This window comes from Grus americana, chromosome 1, assembly GCF_028858705.1.
Source record: "Grus americana isolate bGruAme1 chromosome 1, bGruAme1.mat, whole genome shotgun sequence".
Taxonomy (NCBI): domain Eukaryota; kingdom Metazoa; phylum Chordata; class Aves; order Gruiformes; family Gruidae; genus Grus; species Grus americana.
In genome coordinates this window covers 134,332,847-134,355,574 of record NC_072852.1, presented here as the reverse complement: position 1 = coordinate 134,355,574, position 22,728 = coordinate 134,332,847, and the positions used below count along the sequence as shown (strand labels likewise).

The 22,728-nt window shown below is 45.9% G+C and overlaps 1 protein-coding gene across 4 annotated transcripts in view; it reads left to right on the top strand.

Moving 5' to 3' along the window:
* Positions 1-22,728, top strand: part of NHS (NHS actin remodeling regulator) — a 266,162-nt gene that overhangs the window by 216,827 nt on the left and 26,607 nt on the right. For all 4 annotated transcript variants that reach the window (XM_054847025.1, XM_054847036.1, XM_054847017.1 and 1 more), the window contains exon 2: positions 22,114-22,266. In XM_054847025.1, the coding sequence (XP_054703000.1) occupies positions 22,114-22,266 (153 nt within the window). The remainder of the gene's footprint in view (positions 1-22,113; positions 22,267-22,728) is intronic.

Below are 22,728 nucleotides of genomic sequence, written 5' to 3'. Positions count from 1 at the left end.
CAACATAAGCTCCATGGGAGTGAATTCAAGCTTAGAGGTGTGTCAAAGAGGTATTTTATGGTGCTTGCGATGGAGATCAAAGTTACAGAAGCAGATAATAAAGAGGACTGAGACTGGGTACCCAAAGCCCCCACAGGAGGTGAGAAAATCACTTTCAAGGGATGGGATGAGATCACATGTGGCCTAGGAAGGGATCCTTACCAGGGCTGCAGAGAAAGTGTGGATAACTTATTGGCGGGGGGGACGACACACGACGAACTTCCCAGTCCCAAATTTAGCAATGAGTTCAGCTCTGTGCACGTGACCAAGAAATACTAAGGTCAAGCGTCTAATTGCATTTATGCCATTGTCATCCAAGTAATTATCTTTTCCCCTGGGCATTTCAACAGGGTAAAACTGAAGTGGGTTTGGACTGCTGTGGCGTGATGAAACTAGGTAACCTCCATGGCTTGCCTGCCAGGCTGTCTCCTCTGTTTCGGGCTCTGTTGGTAGAGCAGGCAGTGGTTATATTCCTCTGGGATACTTTTTTTTAGGCTACATGTTTAAGTTTGGAAAAATCTTTGCAATCATATCAATTCTTGGAAGGTAGAAGAGTATGTCCCTACCCAGCAGCATGTCTTTGGTAATAATGCTTGATCGAAGTGATGGGATTTCTAACTGTATCCTCATATGATTGTACGTAGAGGTTGATTCTGCATCTGCTGCAGATGGGAGTGGGATCAAATATAATATATCACTGTAACAGCACATAGTAAAGAGAGATGATTCAGGTCTGTTGTGATACATGCATGAATCCTAATACCTTCAATCATTTCAAGGAATAAAAGATGTTGGCTCACATAGGCACGTAAGTGAAGAAACAGCTATTTTGTGCGCTATGAAGTGTGCAGACAGAAGGTCTTTAGGTGGTGGCAGCCTGTATACGTAGGATACTTCTATCATTGCTGGAAAATGGCACCCCTTTCATTCAGCCTAGTAACAGCCAAGCTCTTAATGCCAGAAGATCTAACCGGAATGAATCAACCACAAAGGCTGTTCTTAAGAGCGCTTTTAAAAGCTGTCAGTTAGGTTTAAGATGAACACTGGAACAATTTGCTGAAATCCGAAGCCATTTTGTGACCCCTGCATTTTGAGAACCCTCTGGATATAACTATAAGACACTGTGCTGTTTTCTGCCAGTGTTTGAAGGGGGAAAAATAGCAGTGGGAGAAAAGGCGAGTTCTGCACAATCTTCTCTTGCTTCAGGAAGGACTGGTGTTTTCTTCCAGGTTTGCACAGCAGCGCTGCACATCATTCACCTCATCATAATGATAATAGTATATAATCTTCATAATAGTGATAATCTTCGTATGCAGCTGCAGATTTCAAATTCCTCCCTAGTTTTAGCGCAAATTTCATTTGATGGCATCAGAAGACTGGTTTTTCGTGTCCCTGCCTATTTACCCCTACATAACCTCACTGCTAGCTATCAGAGCTCAACTTTTGATAAGAGGAAAGGTGACGCACCAATGTCAGAATATGCAGATTCACGTTTCACAGTTGTACCTCAGCTCTTGTGTACCTAATAATTTTTTTTTTTTTGGCACAGCACAGGCAATCAAAATTTATCTTCCAAATTAAGACTGTAATTATATTTTGATAAAGATCTGGCAATTCAGTGAGAATGAAATTTTAAGGGTTGCTGGGATACAGATGACTCTGGGTTATGGGGAAGCGTTTGCATGTGGAATACTAATAAGCCAAGGTTGTTCAGCATCCTTATCTAGACTTTTCCAATAGTGTCTGATAACACAGGCAATCAAGTGCTTGTTTCTTTGCTATTATTCTGGCAAAGTGATTAAAGATACAGGCTGCCTTTTATGAATGAAAAGCCAACATGCTCGACATGGAGCGACACAGACATGTCCGCCTGTTCGATACACAAGAAAAGTGGGGGAATAGAGTGCTGACCATGCCCACGTTATTGAGCCTGCCAAAATAAACCTTCCCTGAGCTTTCCCTGGATCTTGGGGATGCCAAGGAGCCTCTGTGGGAGGAGTGAGCCCATTCCTGGGTGGCGTAAGCCCTGCCTGCGATGGGTGCTGCTGGGAGCTTCCTTCCACAGCACCGGGTCCCCACAGGGGAGCAGGAGCTGGAAGAGGTCGCAGGGATTAGCGTGGGATAACAAAATATGTCAGAGCTTGCTGTCCAGGCAGGACGGCCACAGAAGTGACGGCACCGTACGGCTGGGGGAGGTGACAAACCACTTGATTCAACCCACGGCTGCCAAAGGGAAGGTCCTGGCTCACGTGTGGGTACTTCCTTGTGCCAGTCCAGCAGATGAGTAAAGCTTGACCTCAGCGCTGCAATCCGATGAAGGAAGAAGAGCTATAGCACTTTCTCTCTTTTAAGTGTCTGGTCTGTATGTGACACTAATTAGTTATTATGGAAAGTTATTGCTATTCAATAATGTGGCCTGCTGACAAGGTATTATTTACTGCCTGTGCTGTGGTAGCACTTGCAGACCTCGGAGGGGTTCGTCTCTGGCGCTCCTGGCACGCATCCCTGAGCCCTGCCCCAGCCCAGCCAATAACCCACGCCTGTCTCCCCGGGTTTCTGCTGCGCGACTGGCCAGCAGCGAGGCCGGCGCTTGGTTTGCGTTATCACCTTGCTAGAGCTCTGCTCCAGCCTGCTTCAATACGGGCACCGTAAGGGAGGCCAGCAAGGGAAAGATCTGTTTTCCCTTGCACTTAGTCCGTCCCAGACTTCCTCCACCCTACCAAAGCCTTTTTATTTCAATGTCTAACCCCAAATGTTGAGCCAAGACCTCAACAATTATTATACTCTTTTCAGCAGTGGCTTAGGGACTTAATTGTAGCACATGGTTGTATTTTTACTACAGATCAGAACAATTCTGTGACTTCATGGGTTTTTTTCAATTAACTGTGAAATAGTGAATGTGTCATATAACAGTTTAAAAAAAAAAGTTCTGGTAAGATGTCAGCTTCATCAAAAGGAATGGTTTTACTTCCGTTCTGGTCTGAATACCTCCCAGGTCTTTGGTGACTAAATTTTATTCTCAAGATGTTCTTTCATGATCTGTAAGAAAGGGACTTGACTTATGGCGGTGCAGTTTGAATGGCAGGTGGAGCAAATGTGATTCAGGAGGCTGAGGTTAATGAGCATTTTTGGGAAGGCAGAGTCCATTGGAGACACTGCAGCTGTAATAGGAGACAAAAGAGCTATCCCCTTCCATAAAACATTTAAAGGTCTTTTCAACATAAGGTGTGCACTGCTTAAATGGTAGTCTCCTAGTCTTCTCAAATTCAACCTGCAATAGCAGTAATTTGCTTTCTTTCTCCTGCTGTAATAAGTCTGGACATGTGGCACCAATCTTGGACAACTCTAAAACTGCAGGGATGTGCCTCAGCCCAAATCTTGCAACTTACTTTAAGCTTTGAGACTGACCAGAGAAGACACTTGGTGACTGGCTCAGTGTCTCCAGCCTGGCTCTTGCAGGTCCTTGGGAAAAGCACTGGAAATGTGCCTCGGGATCCCCAGTTCTGGCATATACTGAAGGCTCAGTCCTCGTTCTTTGGGGCAGTCCAGGACTGTCCTCTGTCTTACAGCCTAAACTTGCCTTTGGTAATTTTTCACTCTTTCCACTTCAGAGGAGTCCAGAAAATTACAGAATCACAGAATCAGAGAATGGTAGGGGTTGGAAGGGACCTCTGGAGATCATCTAGTCCAACCCCCCTGCTAAAGCAGGATCACCTCGAGCAGGTTGCACAGGATCACATCCAGGTGGGTTTTGAATATCTCCAGAGAAGGAGACTCCACAGCCTCTCTGGGCAGCCTGTTCCAGTGCTCGGTCACCCTGAGAGTAAAGAATTTTTTCCTTCATACCTGAGACAAAACTGTTTCCCCCAGGTTCGATAAAATCTTTCATCTCGAGTTGTTTCTGTCTTAATATATGACTGACTGCTGTCCTTTTCCTGCCTTGGCAGTGCCGGGTGCCTATTCATATGAGGCAGGATTAAAAAATAAATAAACCTCTAAGTCATACATCACTGCATAAACGTACCAAAAAGTGTTTAGCCAGTGTGGATGTATTGCCCTATTCAGTGGCTGGCTGATGTGTCAGTTTGTTTTACTCCAGCCCCATTCTCTGAGTTTGTATTTCATTTCTGCTTACTACACGTGCGAATTTTACATTTCATTCAGTTTTTCTTCTGCATGCTCTATGGTGCCTCTTCATAACACCTACACCTAGTGGTAACTTTTCACGAAGTCACCTTCTCTGCCCTCATCTTTTCAGTCAGCCTTTCTCGTTTTCCAAACCAGTCATGCCCACCGGGTTGGCCTCGCTGCAGGCTCTGATCCTCTCTGGAGGAAGGTGATGGTGGCGGTGGGTGTCCAGGCTGCTCCCTCCGGCTCTCCAACCACCCCAGTGCCCAGGGGTGAGCTGCGGCTCCTCTCCTACAAGCAGGTAGTGTGTTCCCTGCCAGCACCTTGAAGCATTTTCCATAGGAAAGCAAGTTGGGAAAGGAACGGGAGCAAGAGCAAAGAAACCCAGAGCTTTATTGCAGCCTCAGCAGAAGCGGTGATAGGTGCAGAAGTGCCGTAGCTGTGCTGCCAGAGGGAGCACAGCAACTATTTTGGTCTTTGTGGTCTTGTTGTCTGCAGTGGGTGGCCATGTCTTATCCTCTTAGCTGAAAAATGGAGGAAGGAAATGGTTATTTCCATGGCTTAGTCAGCTTGCAGGTCCCAGGTTGTTTCTGGTGCCAGCATCACAATGAAGTCTCCTCAGGATTATCTGAAATTTTTTTTGGAGGCAGGCAGAGCCCTGCCTTCATCTTGTGGCAGCCACTGTTTGAACAGAGGCCTCCAAGAGATGCAATAAACATTATGTTATGAATTGTGGTCTGTGGGCTATCAGAATAGGATTTGGTACACAAAAAACAACCCTGAAGACCTTATGACCTCAGGAAAAGGGTTTCAGCTTTGCTGGGTGGAAATTCATACTTCCTGGGCAGAAGTATTTACTCAGTAAATACTCAAGTGGAGAAGGATCGGGGGGTGGTGTGGGGGTGGGTGGGCAGAAATTGCAGCCAGCAAGGCTAGGAGTAAAAACTGCAGTGCAACAGTGTCCCACACTTTTCAATCCCTGTCATGTGGTCTGAATGTAAAGGTTGTGTTCACCATAACAAGTCCAAATGAATGTCCTGAAGCTCATTCTCTTTACTACATTTCTGCTTGTGCAAAGGTATGGGACAAAGCTCTGAAAAGCATGTGATCTTTGACCAGTAAAACAGTGCCAGCCAGAGCCGTTGCTACCATTTATCAGCATAACATGTCTTTTTGATGAATGTGGGGGTGTGTGGAGTAGGCTAACCGCTAAAATGCAGTTCTGACAGCGTGGCTGCAGCCGCTTTGCCAGTATAATGTATTGTAGAAAGACAAAAGTCACTTTGTTGCTTTAAAACCCAAAGAACCTTCATAGTTTGAGAGCAGAAAATGACCCCAGATAACACAGCTGGAGTTAGCTAGACCCTGAATTGTTTCCAGAGGTTGGTTAGCTCATGCGCGCGATACGCTGCCTTGTACTGCTCAAGACCTCCCAACACCTATACACAGAGTTCCTGCGTGCAGTGAGTTGTCAGGTTGAGAGATACTATGAATTTGAAGCTTAAATATAAGCAGCATGAAACACGACCATTCTGCATCATGTTGGTAGATAGAATAGAATAGAATAGAATAGAATAGAATAGAATAGAATAGAATAGAATAGAATATTTTCAGTTGGAAGGGACCTACTACGAGCATCTACTCCCAATGGAAGATTGCTAGTACAAAATTCAGAATTAAACTCTGGTTGTCATCAGCTGTAATGGTAAAAAAAGTGTTACATTACATAGGCACCTGGCTGGAAATGTGAGGTACTGCTGAGATATGTACCCAATGGACAGCTAGCCCCAAGTCTCCCTCGTTTCATCACGTTAAAGGGGGATTAATTACCTGATGCTCTGTGCCTCCATTGATGTGGCTGGGGACGACAGCAGCTGAAAGGCAGGTCTGGAAAATTTAGAGCTGTGGTTCGGTGGGGCTTCGCCTCGTGGGGATCTGGGCCGAATGTGGAGCTGGCTGGAGGAAGTGAAATTTTTCTCCCTGCTGGGATGAATGAATCGTCACAGCCTAGGCAGTGACGGTGCTGTTGCAAAGCTGTGCTTTCTGTGGTAGGCAACAAATTCGTTTCAGTTTGCCCCCCCAAAAAGAATTTCTGAATACAAAGAGTTACCTTGGGGATTACTTGAATAGGCTCAGCTCTGGGCACATGCCTGTCTCAGCGGTTCGTGAATGGGATGAGAAACTGTTTTCTGCCCACAACCCTAGTTTGAGGCTTATTTCTGTGAGTGATGTGCAGCACTTTGGTTATTATTGCTTCTGGAGCAACAGCATCCTACACTCACTGAGTGTCCGCAGATAAAAGGGCATTGAAGGGGAAGATGAGTATCTTCTAGCCATTCCTTTAGCAAATGTTTCCCTTAGTCTTAACTTATCATGGATGTGGCTGTAATTTCAGTAGCAATAGAACTGGAATTTCTTAAAGGCTTGAAAATTACTCCACTGTCCTGTAAAAGTATCTGCAAAATAAATTGTTTTCTGAGTCAAAATGAGAATCTTCAAAGTTTAGATATTTTCTTCTGACAGGCTGAAGTTTTGCTGTAGCTTTTCCATCCTAGAAGTACACGTAAAAGTTTGCAGAAAATAGGGAGAGTTATACTAACTGTGGGGAGTCTGCTCTGTCCCTTGTAAAGTGAAGCAGCATTGCAGTATTTGTAAAATGTCACTATTGTGCAAATATTACAAAGACAAAAGGAATCAAGATGCTAATAGAAGGGAAAAAGGATAACCCGGATGAAAAGCATCCAAATTAATCTTTGGCTAACTGCTGTGTTCATAGGTAAGTAGTGGTTGCACTTTTTAGATGTTTTTTCTTCTGTGCTGTTGCATAGAATCCGATTTTGGGGATAAATTCAAAGTGTGTTAAGTATGCCAATAACTGAACTTCAGAAATAACTCTGCGTAACAGAAACATTGCCAAGCAGTGACCTCACCCTTGCCTACTACGCAAAGATGTGCTGCATCCCACAGGAAATCAATACTTACTAATGTGAACAAACACGAAGATGAAATTATCAAACGCGCAAGTCAGGGAAATAATCTCGATTTATCAGAATTAGCTGTGATTTAAATGCAGTAGTTAAAAATCCTTGAGTGATTATGAATGCGGCAGATGATCAGTGCATTCGTGCATCTCCCCATGCCATGTGGGTCTGGGCTCTGATGGGAATCACCCAGGGCGCCAGGCTGATTCTTTTTTCTTTACTGACCATGGCAGGTTAATTTGGAATAATGAACCACCTGTTACTTATCCAGCGCAGCGTTTTGGAGCTGCTTGTAAATGGTGGAGGTTGGTTGTGCTATAGGGACCTGTGGGTCCAAAACCGCAGCCCGGGCAATGCAAACCACAGCTCATCTGCAAAGGTTTGGGGCATGCCCTAGCAGGGAATAAGCAAGCCTACTTTTATCTGGAAGAATATAATACTAAACAAACCCACCAATAGGACATTATTGGACCAGCACATGAAATGTGGGGCCTATCAGTTTATGTGTAAATGCTTAGTGTAGAGGATGATTTCTGCCTTTAAGACACAAAAGCAGAAGGACAGAAAAGGCTCGGAGCTCCCTGGGAGGACAAGAGGCTTTGAAGGGCAGGAGGTGACTTGCCCTGGGCCAGAGCGGGGATGTGCCAGCCTACCAGGCCATAGTGCATCTCCAAACAACAGCAGCCCCGGCAACCACCATTTGAAAATGCTGTCTCAGTTCTTTACTTTCCGCTGCATACCAACTCCTATATTTTCTTCTTCTTTTCTCTCCCCCCCCCCTTTTTTTTTTCTTTTAAGCTCGGTGGTAGGGGTAAGAGCTTGTTTTTGTATTCTCTGTAACACCCTTACGATACTTTAGACGCTACATAGAAAATAAGCAGATGGCTGTGAACTGATCTATATTTGTATATAAAATGTCTCTGACTTAACAAACAATATCCACATTATAAAAAAAGTTGGCTGGGGTGGCTCCCCCTCCCCCTGTGCTGGCAGATGCTACGGGAGTTGATAAGACGTGAAGATTGATTGCCACCTGCCCCCAGACAGCATCCTGCCAGGTCAGGGCTGGGGTATATCCGTGGGTGTCGTCTGCCTTTCTCCATTCAGCATGGAGAGCATCTCAGCCTCTAGAGCAGTCTGGCACCTCTTCCAGCACTTCTTTTTTTATTTAACACCGCTCGGAAAATCCACATAGAAAGAAGAGAGGCAAGGAGGAGAAGGCAGTAAAGTGGGAGGGAGGTAATTAGGGCCAGACCTGATGTCCCGGTGTAGCCGAAGGGGCCAGAGAAGTCAGGCAGAGCCACGACTCAGAAAGGACAGAGCAAGGACAGCAAAATTTGACACCTGGTCCAGCTTACTGTGTCACATTTCTGAGTGCGTTTACACCTCTCTTCATAAAAATCAACGTATTTGTTCAGTTTCTCGGACAATGCTTTACCTTTTGAGTTAAAAGTCACCTTATGCCTTGCTAGCCTGCTTGCCTGTGACTGAAATTTATTTTTTTACTTTGTCATTAAACATATTCAACAAGTGAATGCAGCAACCCATCCATAGCTTCACAGACACACGTTTGTTTCCGAGTAGGTGATCCTGCTCCCCTGTAAAGGCAGCATCTCCCTTCTTGGTGCCTGGTGGTGCTGGGGCTCAGCACAGCCCATCTTCTCGTGGTCCTTCCGCAGTGAACAGAGGGGGACAGGCTCTTCCGCAGGACTATTCGGAGCTCTCTGAGGCTCATTCCTACTCAAAATCAGTGAGGAGCCTGTCTGTTAGCTACAGAAATTCGCCAGCGAGACAAATCGCCTCTGGGGAAAGTTACTTTTCTAATTACTTTCTGTTGTCTGCTTCTTTATGCTTGGAAATATTGTCAGCTTTGCTCCTTGTGAACAAATCCAAGCGTCCCGGGAGTGCTCTCTCCCCCGATTCACCATTCCACTCAATACTTCATACATTAAGGTCAAACACTGTTTGCTACTCAACAGCCCCATTTTTTACTTACACTTTCTGCATGATAATTTTAATGACAATGCCCTTTCTTCCCCTCTCCTCCTTTCCTTTCCTTTTTTCCTTTCCTGAAAGTATCTCCTGGTTTAGTTTCTTTTTCTGTGGGGTTTTTTTTTCCCTGCAGCTTATTTCCTGCAGTTTATTTTTATTTCATTTTCATCACTGCTTACGATAGAGAGTTTGCAGGCTTCCTGTCCAGAGTTGCAGCCAGTGTCGTGCCACAGTGGTATTTCTGATAGTTACCCGTAGGTGTTGACACCTGACATTTCTGCTCTGGTTTTGACTGGATGCAGCAAAACATATCCATTGCACCGCACCTTCTTCTTCATGTGCGGTACTCGGCACACAGTTATAATAAAATGTCTGCCCATGCTGAAAAGGTAGTCATTTTATATGTACATTAAGCGAGCAATTTTTTGCCACTCTGTGTATTTGTTGTGCTAAACCCAATGTGTTGAAAACTACCTTGTCAGTCCAATGTACCCACGAAGGCAGATGAGTGACAAATGTGCAAGAATTTGCTGTTCACTATATTATGTTCTGGATGAAAACTCTCACCAGAGAGCAGTCCACACCCCTGCAGCATCTGACAGACCCTGTAGCCCTTCAGCAGCTGTGGCTTTTCAGAAATCCCATCAGAACTCAATTAGGTTTTCTGCATAAATATGTGGCTTAATAATATAAATGTGAGTACAAACAATAGGATATGGCTTTGGCTCATAAAGCCATATTAGCCATAAAAATAAAGGATAGACTATGTTATGATCTTTATTAACACCTTATGACACTTTACAAGAAACAAATGTTTTAAAATTTATTTCAGCTTAAATGTTTTCACGCTGCATTTTATGTGCCAGCTGCCTTTGACCATGATGTCTGAATTCAAAGTGGGGGTTAGCAGGTTAGCACGAGCTGCGGGGGCTCCCTAGCTGGCATGGTAACAGGTTTGCATCCTCTGCAGGGACATGCAAAGGGATACAGCTAGCAATGCTTGCCTCTCTGTTTAATTCACAAGCTTGCATTTAGCATTTATGGCTTGTGGACCATTTTAGGTAAGCAAGGACCTGGAATACAGTAGGAAAAACACAGTGCAACTCTGCAGAAAAGAATATTAGTGCCTAAGGTGAGCAAGCTGAGAACATGTTATTCAAATAATACTAACAGTGGGAAAATAACTTATCTTGACATAAGTTATTCATCCTGCAGTGTAGGTATACACTATCACTGACAGACAGTTTCCAAGCACTGTCTGGATGGGTTCCTTCTAAAAAGTAATCCAGTATATCTCAGTGGCTTTGTATACATGTGTACAGAAAGTACTGTAAGTAAAACAGTCCATTCCATATTTCGTAACACATTTGTGCTTTATGGATTAAGGGCTAATTTTGAGCCCAAAAACCTGGAGAGGAGAGGCCACAATGCCTGGGTAGGAGCTGGAGCCTCGGCGGGGAGTGGTGCTGGACATGTCAGTGGTGGTGCAGCAGCCCCCATTGGGGCAGTGCAGGGCAGGGTGGGGGGGAATAGAGGTGCAGGCTAACAAGAATCCATCCCTAAGCAGGTTCTTCGCTAAAATAAATTCCTTTGAGAAAGTGTAGAAGGGGATGGGGCAGAAATCTGTATTTTCAGGCAGCTCTCCTTCTCCTTACAAAACAAAAAGGACCATGTTTGGTATTGTTTCAACAAGTGAAGCTCAGCAAGTCAACTAGCCGTGTTACTTCTTCCTAGGTGGCTTCTCACTGTGGCTCTCTGAGCCCTCACAGCCCTGTTTGTGCTAATGTTTTAGCAAAGCGTCTTGCCAGAAGTGGGACTGGAGAAGGATATTGCTGGACAGTGTTGGAATAGGACCCCGCTCGTGTCCCAGAGCCCCTTGGTGGGCAGGGTGCTCCACAAGCCCAGTTCCCAGTCAGTTGTCTGAAATTGGGCTTCACGTAAACCACTGGTGATGGAGGACATGGGTATTCATTGAGTACGGGGAAGAGTTTTATTGGAAGGACCCAGAAGAGCTACACAGTGAACTGGTTGTATCTTGAGCTGCATCCCCGTGCCTGGCCAACCCTGGGCCATCATCAGGGTGGCACGGGAGTAACCTTGTAGAGTTATGCGCTTGATTTTTGTTGCCTGGCCCAAGAAACAATCTGCTTTACCATTATGGGGAGGAAGCCTCCCGGGGCAGGCATGACCTCAAGAGCAATTAGAGACCTGAGACAGAGCCAGGTCTCGCGGTCCCTCTGCAGGAAGGGACTGATGGCGCTGCAGGAGCAGCAAGAACATTTCCCCAGGGGAAGCAAGAAGAATTGCTTTTGGTCCCTCCGAGATGATTGACTTTCTGTCTTCCCCCAGATGCCTGTGAGTAATTCGAAGGAATACATGTAGCAATAGTAGCGTAGTATCTGCTAAATATAATTGGAAGAAACTGTTGCTACTTACCTCAACTTGCAGTTAAGCAGCGTTCACGGCATCTAGCCAAGCACACTGAAAAAGACTAATGGGGAGGAAGAAGTGTGAAATATGAGCCACCGTCTCTACTATTAACACATGGCTTGTTGTTCCTGACTTTCGGGGGTTTGATTTCTCAGCCTACATGCGGTGCCAGTGGAAGGGAAGGGGGGCCCTACTTGTTCATTTTCTGCGTAAACTCTTCAGTCTTGTTTTTTGCTTGGGAGCAGCTTCTGACCTCCGATACTGGCTTCCCCACGCAGTTTGGTGAAGGCAAGAGGGTCAGACTCATGCCAGTGAGGAACGTCATTCACAGAAAAACATCCCCCAGTACTTTTACACTAGATACAAAATGTAGCCTGTGTCTTTGGTTTGGGTTTGCTCTTCATATTTCATAGTGTTTTTCCACTACGGCATATGTGTTGCCCTTCCAACACAGTGACTTCATCACTACCTGTGTGGAGCCAAACCAGGAACTAACAAGATTAAGTAGTGGGGATATAGGGCTTTTTTTTTACAGGTTATCGTCTTGAATGAAGGGTAGGTCAGCAGTAAACAAAACGCTGTCACCCACTGATGGCCTTCTGATGCCCTGTGTAAAATAAGTTGGTAGCATCAATCTGCCATCCAAGAGACAGGCGCGTGTATGACAGCACCGCTGGCGTAATTGATGCTAAATGCCGCTTCTGAGAGCCTAACAGAGAAGGCACAGAGATTGATGGAGACTAACTCCTAGAGCTTTGATGGAAGGTTGTAGCTTATGAAGATTTCAAGGAAAACAGAAATATATTTGCTGTACTCAGAATAAGTCATCTGAGTCTTATCTTCCAACATGCCAAACACAGCATATTCTGTGTCAAGGGTCATCTTCCAGGGTGCTTTTTCAAGGCTCCTGGTGTTTTACAGCTGGGCTGCATGTTCACAAACATGGAGAGGTTTGTATCGTGGATGCTGATGTGGAAATAGGTGCGAGCCTCTGCTCTTCTTGAAAAGAGGATCCTCAGCATAGACTCAAAAGGCTATTACTGGAAAATGACCACTTCAGGTGTAAATGTTCAGATAGAAATATGCGGGGGAATTGAATGTTTTGAGTAGGAAAATAGGCAAGATACATTAAAACTGCTGCCAAAACACTGTTTGACCTATCACAAAAATGTCTATAGGCTGAGGAATGTGAGGGTGGTTTTTTTCATAAGATGCTGAAGATAAGCCTTAACCAAGGCAGGTAGAATTGTAAATGAATTCTGTAAAGCTTTGTTCTTGAGTGCTGGCATGTGAAATCAGGGTGACTGATCTGAGAGCAACATCACAGTGAACCACACACTATGATAAAAGGGAGAGCATTATGGTGACCCGTTGGAGCAACTCAGGCAAGCTTAGTAGTGATTTGGGCTGAGTCAGTACAGGAGAAAAATAGCAGAGCAGTGAGAGAGAATTGTAAAGGATGTCTAAAAGCGTGCTTACAAAGTGTTTTATAGACACCACACACTACACTGCCAGAGATAAGAGACTTCATTTTGCTGCGTATCGAGAGTGGGAGTAATGTGAAGGGTCAACATGGGAAGAAATCTGTGTTGACAAGTGCTGAAAGTGCGTCAAGTTGAACGAAGTGCTTTCAACTAATTAAGCATGTAGGATTGAAAGGGCTGTCTTGAGACATTGATTTCAATTACATGCTCTGGGGTATATGTACACAAACACGTATATGTGTGTGCATGTGTGTGATGTCATGTCATATCATCCCTGCTATAACAACCCATCCTTACCATTAGGTCCAGTAACCTTTAACTAGTTGAGTTTGGGGGTTGGGGGTTTTCTTTAACACTGTTTATGCCTTCACTATTTTACTGGCTAATTAGCTTTTTGTTTTCTCATGGAGCATGGTAGCAAACTGAAGTAATACGGACTCATCCTGCAGAGTAGCTGACCTAGCAGCAACCTTAAGCTTGCCAGGCAGGACTCACATGTTGTCTGCCTTTTTTACCGCTGCCCTGCAGGCAATACCAATGCTGCCTTTGGTGTCGCTTCCACTCACTTAGCTGGGGCATGAGCCACTTCCCAGCTGGGTTGTGGTCTCTGAAGACAAAGAATTGGATTAAATGTTTAATTTTATGCATACACATACACAACTGGGAAAACCTTTATCTAGTCGTATGTCTAGAGCTGCCCTGGGAGTAAAGCCCAACCTTATTGGTGGTTTTCTTTTTTGCTTACTAACCTGCTTTCCCTGATGGGCTTCCTGCTGTCTCTGACTGAACAAGGACCATAGAAACACCATGGCTACACATACATTATTGAACATTTCAGATGTTTATTAATAGCTAAGTATGTTGCACTCCCTCCAGTGCTTTCTGTACCCGTTCAGAGGTGTGCGCCGGGGGGCAGATTTCTTTGCTGCAGAGCTGGGTGTGATGGGGTGGGGGCATACACACAATTACACATATTCATGGATATGTATAATAAGTAGACATGTGCACCTAAAATAAAAATGCCATTCGCCTCTCATGGGTGAGAAGGGCAACTCATAAATGAAACCCTCCAACAGAAACCTTCTGTCTGTGACTGCATTTGCCTCTTGGTTCATAGCTGAGAGCACGAAGCTGTTTCTCTCCCAGCCACTCTTGGAGGCCGTGTAAAACATAGACTGGAGAACAGGAATAAAAGGAGAGGAAGAAATCACTGGCTGGAGAAACTTCACAGGAATGAAGACTTGAACATATAAAATACTGTGCATTTCTGAGAGGTTATTTTTGATCCTGCAGTGACAGCTTTGAAATACTTTGAAATACCAAGTCCCATTCTGGCCGCCGTAACTTATTTGACAGAGTTAGGAAAAGCAGTTAAAAATATGTTCAAACATCGCCAGCAGTGATTGAAAGAGGCAAAGCCAAGAATGGGATTAGCATGTGGTACTCTTCACATAAGTGCATGTTGCTTAACAGCCTAATCTTCTTACGTGTATAAGAACCACACACTTCCCGGTCCTCTTGAATTATGTCTGTTGTTGTGTCAGTTAACTGAATACCAGGTAAATGCAAAATTCAAGGATCTACACAGGGAAATGACATCCAAATCATATGCTTTCTGGTATTTTAATCTTTCCAGATAACTGAATGCCAAATATGGATGGGATTTTGTCCACTTGTCCATTTTTCTCCTGAATAGCTGTTATTTCTATGCGTGGCATAATGGGAGGCAGAAAAATGTCATAGGGATGCGCTAAGAAACCCTGGTTGAAATGTGAGAAGTGTCACTGTACTGGCAAGAAATAAAACAATACAAAGAGCATAAAAGATCATGGTCTTTCTCAACAGTTTCTGCTGCCGGTGAGGTTTCTGCCATTTCCCTTGAGTTTGAAGAATTTGCTAAATTGTCCGTCGGTGAGCGCAGAACAGAATAATAATTGTGCTCATGCTGTTGCCCACACGTAACTAAAGACTTAACTTGTTTTGTCGTGTCTCCTCTCCTGCTTGTCCAGAGGGCAGCTGCAGCCCGTGCAGACGCAGTCGTGCTGGCTTTGGTTTGCACGCCTGAGTGCCCGTGGCAGGGCAGGTGTGGTGACCTGGGCTTCAGGTCCAGACTGGCCGTCCAAGCCATCTCTCAGGGCCTGTGTCGCTGGAGTTTGCTCCTCACATCCATCCTGGACTCGGCTTGCACAGGGCAAAAACTCCTCAGAAATCATTTGGGCTTCTGCCCTGATAATAGCAATAATAAGAAATAATGATGCCATTACAGACCATGTTTTCCAGCATGGGCTGCCAGAGAGAGGTAACCAAGGAGCGAACCACCCGAAATGGGGCGTCAGTCACCCACGGCCCTGTGACAGTGGGCACTGCGAGGACTGAAGGGGACATGTCTGCACTGAACAGTGCCCTCATGAACATCAGAGTACACCAGGAAAGCAGGAACAAAAGATGTGACCAAGGATGGGGGAATCCCATCCAGACCCTGAACAAAATCCCAAGGATGCACACAAGCGGCGAGGAAAAGGAGACAGGGGTTTTTGGCATGCAGATTTCTGTTTCGCTGAGAGTTGAATATCTCTTGCGTTATGTGAGAAGCGTGCTTAGAAAGCCCTGTCAAGGCCTAGGCAGGACTTGCCTCAGCTCTCACATCTCCTGGGGGAACCGGACCACACACCAGCCTGCCAGGGGAGAGGAGGACAGGGAAGCACAGGCGGGGTCCTCAGCAGCCCCCCACTGCCAAGGGGCTGGAGCACCTGTCCCATTCCCGTCACCTGATGTCCTCCCCAGCAAAAGAGCTTCAGAAGAGAAAGCCGTCACTGTCAGTTGTTGCTCTGACATGGACAGAGGTTATTGATTCCCCTTGGTGGGGAAAGAGCGTGGCATCCTGCCCCTGCCAAGGTGAACAGGGTTCCTGAAGGCGCATGGGTATGTCTGAGTTTCTGGCTCCAGTCACTTGAAATTTTCTATCTAGAGGCGCGAGGGAAGTTGTGTGCATGCCCATGCTTGTAGGTATAGTCGCTGAAGTTATGCTGGGGTTGCCGTTGCTCAGCTGGGTGATTGAAATACTGAAGAGCCTGTAGCCTTATTAGCAAGGAACAGCAGCCCCGCCAACACACTCCCTTCGTAGGGGCATTTTTCAGTCCTTAATGAAGATGGGATGGGAAGGTGGCTGATCCAAACAGCTATTTGTGGTTCCACTTGGTGGGGTTGCCATTGGCAAATAGGTCAAGACTGGGGGAAATGTCTGAGTGCGTGCACGGTTGGAAGCAAGCACGACTGTAGAAAACAGAGCGATTGTTCCACCTCCGAGGAGCTCCGGGCTCCTGCATCCCCGCTGGGTAAGCCCCGGCACACTCCGTGCCATCACTGCGAAGCAGCAGCCGCAGAGGGAGCTGCTTTGAAAGTACTGAACTTGCTGATGCATTGCACAAAATGTGGGACATGTACAGGGGAGAAGCGACTGTAGATTTTTACCAGCCTTGTAGTCTTAAACCCCCTGTCTCGTGTTACAGTGGAGACACGAGTACTTGGGGGAAGCATACATTCGAGACATTCAGGACTATAAATAAAATTCACATCAGACTCAGCACTTGCCTCAATGAAACATTTATGCACTAAAATGCATGATGAAGTTGGATGCGTTGCCAGACTGCCTAGTCTTTCAGATAATCTAGTCTTCCTCAGAATTAATTTTCTTGCGATGTTTGGCACACAAACTTAGCAGGCAGTAACTCACTGCTGACCTGGGCAGTAGGTGTGGAAGAGTTTGTTCAGGTTGAACTGTGCTGCTGCTGTCATAGGCCTATTTATTCAAAGCTGGGTGAACACACAACTTTCTTATGCCATTGAATCACACAAGAAAAATTCACCATTTTTACCTGGAATGGCTAGAAAAAATGGCATTTGCTAAAATGACAGGTCAACCACCCTAACGCTGGAGAAGAAGGGCTTCCCAAGCAAAGCCTGGCATGGTGCTGCTGGCCATGGCAGCCTTCGAGAGCATCCCGCACCCCTGTGACGCAGCAGAGAGAAGTGGTGGAGTTTTGCTGGGCGCGCAGCCCGCAGCTCCTCTGCCTCCTGCGAAGGGCTTCGGTCATTAGAGCTTCTTGTAAGAGTGACTGGGTGCTGGAATAGGCTTATTCACTAGTCTGAACTTTTTTAATTGTGGTTTTTGTCTTTTGAAATCCAGATACTTTAATAAGGATTCAGCAACCGCCGGTTCGGCTTTGCTTGTGCAGGAGTTCACAGTGTGACAGCTCTGGGCTCTGGCCATGACCGTGTAGGCACCTTCCTTGCTCACTGCTCAAATCCCCTCCAGGCTGCATATTTTTTCACACCTTACACCAAATTGTGTTTTCTCTTTGAACCAGGAAACATAAGATATTAGGGTTTTTTTTTTTCCCCTGACACCTAATAGCAACTATAATAGAGAAATAAATAATAGAAAGTTGAGAAACAGAAGGAGCTGGGGAGGGGGGAGGCAAGCGTCTAGAGAAGCAGACGGAGTTGTGTGTGGGGGAAACCCTGGATCTATCAAATAAATAGAGCAGAAATCTTTCTTGCTTGGCCTTTGTGGTTTTATTATTAGAACAACCACGCCTGAGTGCACTAAAGCCGCACAACCTTCAAGCATCCACATCCAGCTCTGCTATGGAAGGATCCTTTTTCTGCTTTGCTAAAGGAGTGAGGGAGAGTGAATGAGAGGATGTGAAGATGAGAAGAGTCTATAAATGATAAACATGATCAACTTTGATAAAATAGCTATTGGAAACCTTCAAAAATCTTCTCATGAGAACAGCCATTAGCGTATGTCTGTTTGACATTGGTTGTCAGGAAACTAGCCAACGTTAATGGATCCACAGAATGTAATGGAGAATCCATTTAAATGGTCTCTCGTTGTTTTGTCATCCCACAAGACAAAAAAAACCCAATTACTTTAACTCGGGAATGAAATGAACATGATAGTTTATATGATTCACTTGTATATTCTAAACTGATCAAAGTGCACACTAAAAATATATTAACAATCTATACATAATGCCTGAAATGCAGCATTTCCTATATCTGTACAGACTTTTTCTCTCATTCATTCTGGTGTCCAGCTGTTAATAATTTATAGACCGTGGCTTTACAGTTTCTGTATTGCTTTATTTATTATGCATATTATGATGATGCTGAGGGGCTACAGCCACGCACAGGCTCAGCATTGTCAAAACAGCCTGCGGTGTAAAACACCAAGCGAAAGGAAGTGCTGGCGGGAATTGATACCTTATCCCCATTTTACAGAACCGAGGCATAGGGAGTGTTAATATTTAACCCAAGGTCTTAGCACAAGCATGCGGCAAAGCTTTGAACAAGTCTTCTAGATCTCAGCCCAGTGTTGACTTTTTTCTTTTAGTGGAGGTAAGAGATTCAGCCCCGTGCAGAAAATCAGACGTTTGGCGGTGCTGAAAGCTCATGTTCTGCTACTGTGGTTGCGTCCTTTGGCTTCAGCTCCCAGCAGAAGTGCCCATGCCGAAAGAGCAGGGGCCACGCAAGACGTTGTTGCAGGAGCACAGGCCATGTGCAAAGGACATGGAAGGACATGTGCAAAGGACAATGTGCAAGGAATGAAGTGGAAGCAGGTCCCTCTTTCGGCAGGCAATCACATCTGGTAATCCCCTTCATAAAGGGTGCAGGCTGTCTCGTCGGTTAGCTTTTTCCTTCTCTTTCCCCTTTCTGGAAGGCTTTTCCAGAGCTTCATTGCTCTGAGGTTGGGACGCTGTTCTTCAAACATCCAGCCTAATTGCATTTGTGGTGGGTTTATACTTATTTGTCCTTGGGCCAGCATTGTCCTCTGTCCTACCCAGTGCTTCTCCCTCCCTCTGAGCTTCTCCCCCACCACAGGCTGAGAACATTCATCCCCTCATGGCTTTTTTGCCAGCTCTTTTAGTTTATATTCTGGCCCGCCTAGAAAATCCACTCCAGCTTTTGAGTATTTTAAAGGACTGTTCAGTTCGGTGCATGTCGTGCAATATTTCTGCTTTCTTAGGTGTCAGTGGGCCATATTCCCTGACATGGCGAGTCAGAGTTCCTGCAGGGAAAGGTGAGGAGATACGGATGTGCGCTGGCTGGGGCCGTGGCAGACAGTACTGTAAGCTTCTTAGTGCCGTATCATTTGAAGATAAACAATGTATTTGTGCTTTATTTTTCTTCTGGTACAGCACTACGCACAGCTTGGCCAGGTTTGCTGGCTAAGGGAGACTTGTTGCATGGCTAGGAGGTCATGCCATTTTATCTGTGAACCGCAATGTGTGTCTTCAACAGCAAGCGTGTAGCAGAATTGTATTAGCTTGGTTTCATTTTTAAGTCTCATGCAAAGTATATTAACCCAACTCCTATTCCTCATATTTGTAAAACACTGCTGCCAAAGCCAGAAGAGCTTTCTACAGGTTAAATTTTGCAGTGAAATCTATTCTAGTCTAATGAAATGTCTGAACATTTCATAAGTAGGTAAAACTTTCCACTTACTTACTGAGCTCTGTCACAGACAGCTACTAGAGCTGCAGTCTAGACAGTTTTTTTTTTCTGGGAGTAGGAAGGAACTGCTTGTGCCTGCTGTTTCATTAGCCTCCAGGGTACAATTTGTGATCATGAGTATCACATATCCTCAGCGATACAAAGAATGGGTGGGGTATCATTACTATCACTTACAAATTTTTGTCCTGAGATGAGCTTCCAAGGAGGCAGTGCGGCTCAGAATAGGATTGGGGCAAGTTACTTTGTGTCTCAGTTCCTTGTCTGTAAAATAGACACAGTGCTTCCTTACCCTCAAGGGGTAAAGGAAATATAAAAATCAGCTCGCGATAGTGAGATATTCACTACTGCAGTGGTGACAGACAGACAGACAAGCCATCAAAAGTTCTGCTTGCAATTTGGCAGCATTATGTTATTACGATGTTGATAATTTAATTAGTAAATCCTCATGATGAACATCTAGAGTTGCTGTCATTCATCCTACAAACCCCTCCGCTATCAATCATTCTTTTGGCAATGGCCAGTTGCACAGAGCAGCACTGCGAACATACCATAAACTGAGAGAAACCCCACCTGCAAAAATCCGCTGTGAAGCAAAGCAAGGCTGCCCACTGGACACAGAGTTCAGGGTCCCTTTGGTGGTGCTGAAGCTCTGAGAACCTGAACTTCAGCAGGTCTATCACCATATCATACCACCACTTCCGTCATGACACGCACAAAGTTTTGCGAACTGAGGCTTTTTTCTTATCAAAGAAAGTGATAGCGTCTGTCAGCATCCTGCACGTGGGCCCCGTGGTTCCTGGGTTTCTCCCCTTGTCTGCTCCCTCATTATTCTTCTCCTACTCTACTTTCCCAATTCCTTTCTCTATACAAAGCACTGGTATACCTTCAGCCCAAGCGAATGTTGTTTTGCATTAAAGAAAGCAACAAAACCAAAAAAAGCAAAGCATCTCCACCAGAGAGCAGCTCTCTGACATGTTGCACTGACTCCCACTCAAAAAAGGGCAACTGCTTCTGCAGACTGGAGAGTGCAAAAGCACAGAAAGTAGGTAAGAGCCCCGAAACACGCTAGTTCCTTGCCTGGAGACAACTTACTGCTGCAGACTTCCTGCCACCAACCCCTTTCTCTGGCTTGGCCTCCCCCTCAGTGGTGTCCCACAACAGCGGCATGTCTCTTCTCCTTCTCTCGTGGAAGTGGTGGGGGCCCTGCCGGGCAAGGGCTGGGGGCTGCGCTTGCCTGGAGTGGTAAGAGGAGGGCCCAGCTGCAAAATACCCATCATCTCAGTGGGCAAGACAGGGGCTGGAGAAGAGGGCTGGCACACAGGCTGGGTCTCAAACACAGAGTTACAAATCCCTGGCAGTATTCTCCATGGAAGAGAGCTCTGGCCGTCAGTGTTGTGTGGGACTGTGTTGAGATTGAAGCCACCTCTGCCCTGCTCGTGGCAGCTCCTCTGGGCTGTTGCTGATCAAGTGAGATGAGGGTGAAGGAGAGGAGCTCGTGGCCAGTGGGGGGACCAACCCAAGGCACGCTGGCTGTTTGGCTCCTCACTGGGAAGGGAATCCCAGGAGGTACCTCCACCACCCTTCCTCCTGTGCCTGAGGGAGCCCGCCTGCGTCGTGTTGCGTTGTCCTGTAAGCAAAACAGCTGCAGCAGCTCTTTGGCATTACAAGAGGAGATGGCTGGAGGGACTGTTTGTGTCGACGCCTGTAGGAGGAGCAAGTCCAGTGCTATAGCTGCTTTACGTGAGCTGCTGAGCACTGGTGGGACAAGCCTGCTCTGTGTGGCTGGCCAGGGCAGAGTGCTGGCATCCCCCATGGCCCTCCTCTCCTGCTTTGGCCCTTGGAAAGCTGGCTACTGCGTATCCTGAGGTTGGGCACATCTCCCTCCTGAGAAATTCTCTCAAACCTTCAGTGGACTTGGTTCATGTAACTTTCAGAGGCAGACTTCTGGGATTTCTCTGCAGAGGAATTGAAGTGTTCCTGTCCCTCAGAAGTCCCTGTCTATTAAGGGAACCTCTTTTGATAGGTGACAGTTAAAGTCACTCGGCAGGGCGGGCAGTTAATCTCAGTCATTACGCACTGGAAGGCAACGAGCTAGCAACCTGTGTCAGAAACTAGTCGTGTGTAACATGATGTAGTGAAAGAGCATATTGGCAGGAGAATGTGTAAACGTGAGACCCATTCCTCCCTCTGCCCTTGCTCAAAATGGCACTGTAGGAAGGTTGCATAGCTTCATTTTGCTATCTATAAAATTATTATCCCTTTAGTCCATCTATTTAACACTGATATAGTATCATTGCACATACTTGCCTCCATAGAGCCATTTGTGATCTGGCAAAAGGGCGTTGTCTAAATGCTGTGGTATAATGTGGTATGGAAACACAGAGGAGATAACGGTCGCTGTTATTTGGTGGGAGGCGACGTGCCATAACATCCCTAGTGCTAGTTCTTGGCACTGCTGTTCCAAGCGAGAGCCTTTGCTTTTCAGCTAGGTTGATGTGAGAGAGGCTAGGAGCCTTACCTTGCGTTCTATTTTAATCCCACAGCTGTCTCCAACCTGGATGCAGAGAGCAAACTGAGTGTCTATTACCGAGCACCTTGGCATCAGCAAAGAAACATCTTCCTCCCCTCCACCAGACCTCCTTGTGTGGAGGAGCTGCACCACCACGCCAAGCAGCACCTGCGAGCCTTGCGCAGAGGTAGGTGCTCACGCACACTCCGGCTCCACGCACGTGACACCTTGCCACGGTCCCCTCCAAGCAGCGGTGGGGTGCTGAGGCACAGGCACAGGGCTGTGGGCACGGGTCTCCGCTGGGACTCAGGTACTCAGGCTAAGAAATAAAGCTGAAGATGTAATTCTAGCAGTAGAAAAGGCTTGTGCCCTCTTCGGCTTGTTTATATTTACTAGAGTCGAACTGAAAAGGACTTTTTACTTTTCCTTTTTTACATTCCTTGTTTGTATGTTTTTCTATTAAAGTGGCTATGTCTGAACTGTGTGAGCAAATCCGTGCACTGATCCCAAAAGGGTGGAGACACTGAGTGTTTCAGCAAGGCCATCTTGTCTCCCTCCACTAAACACAAGTTAAACAATGCCTCAGCTCCAGGACAGATAAGATTTAACTTCCCAAGGGCTAAAACTGGAGCCCAGTGGTATTACAGAG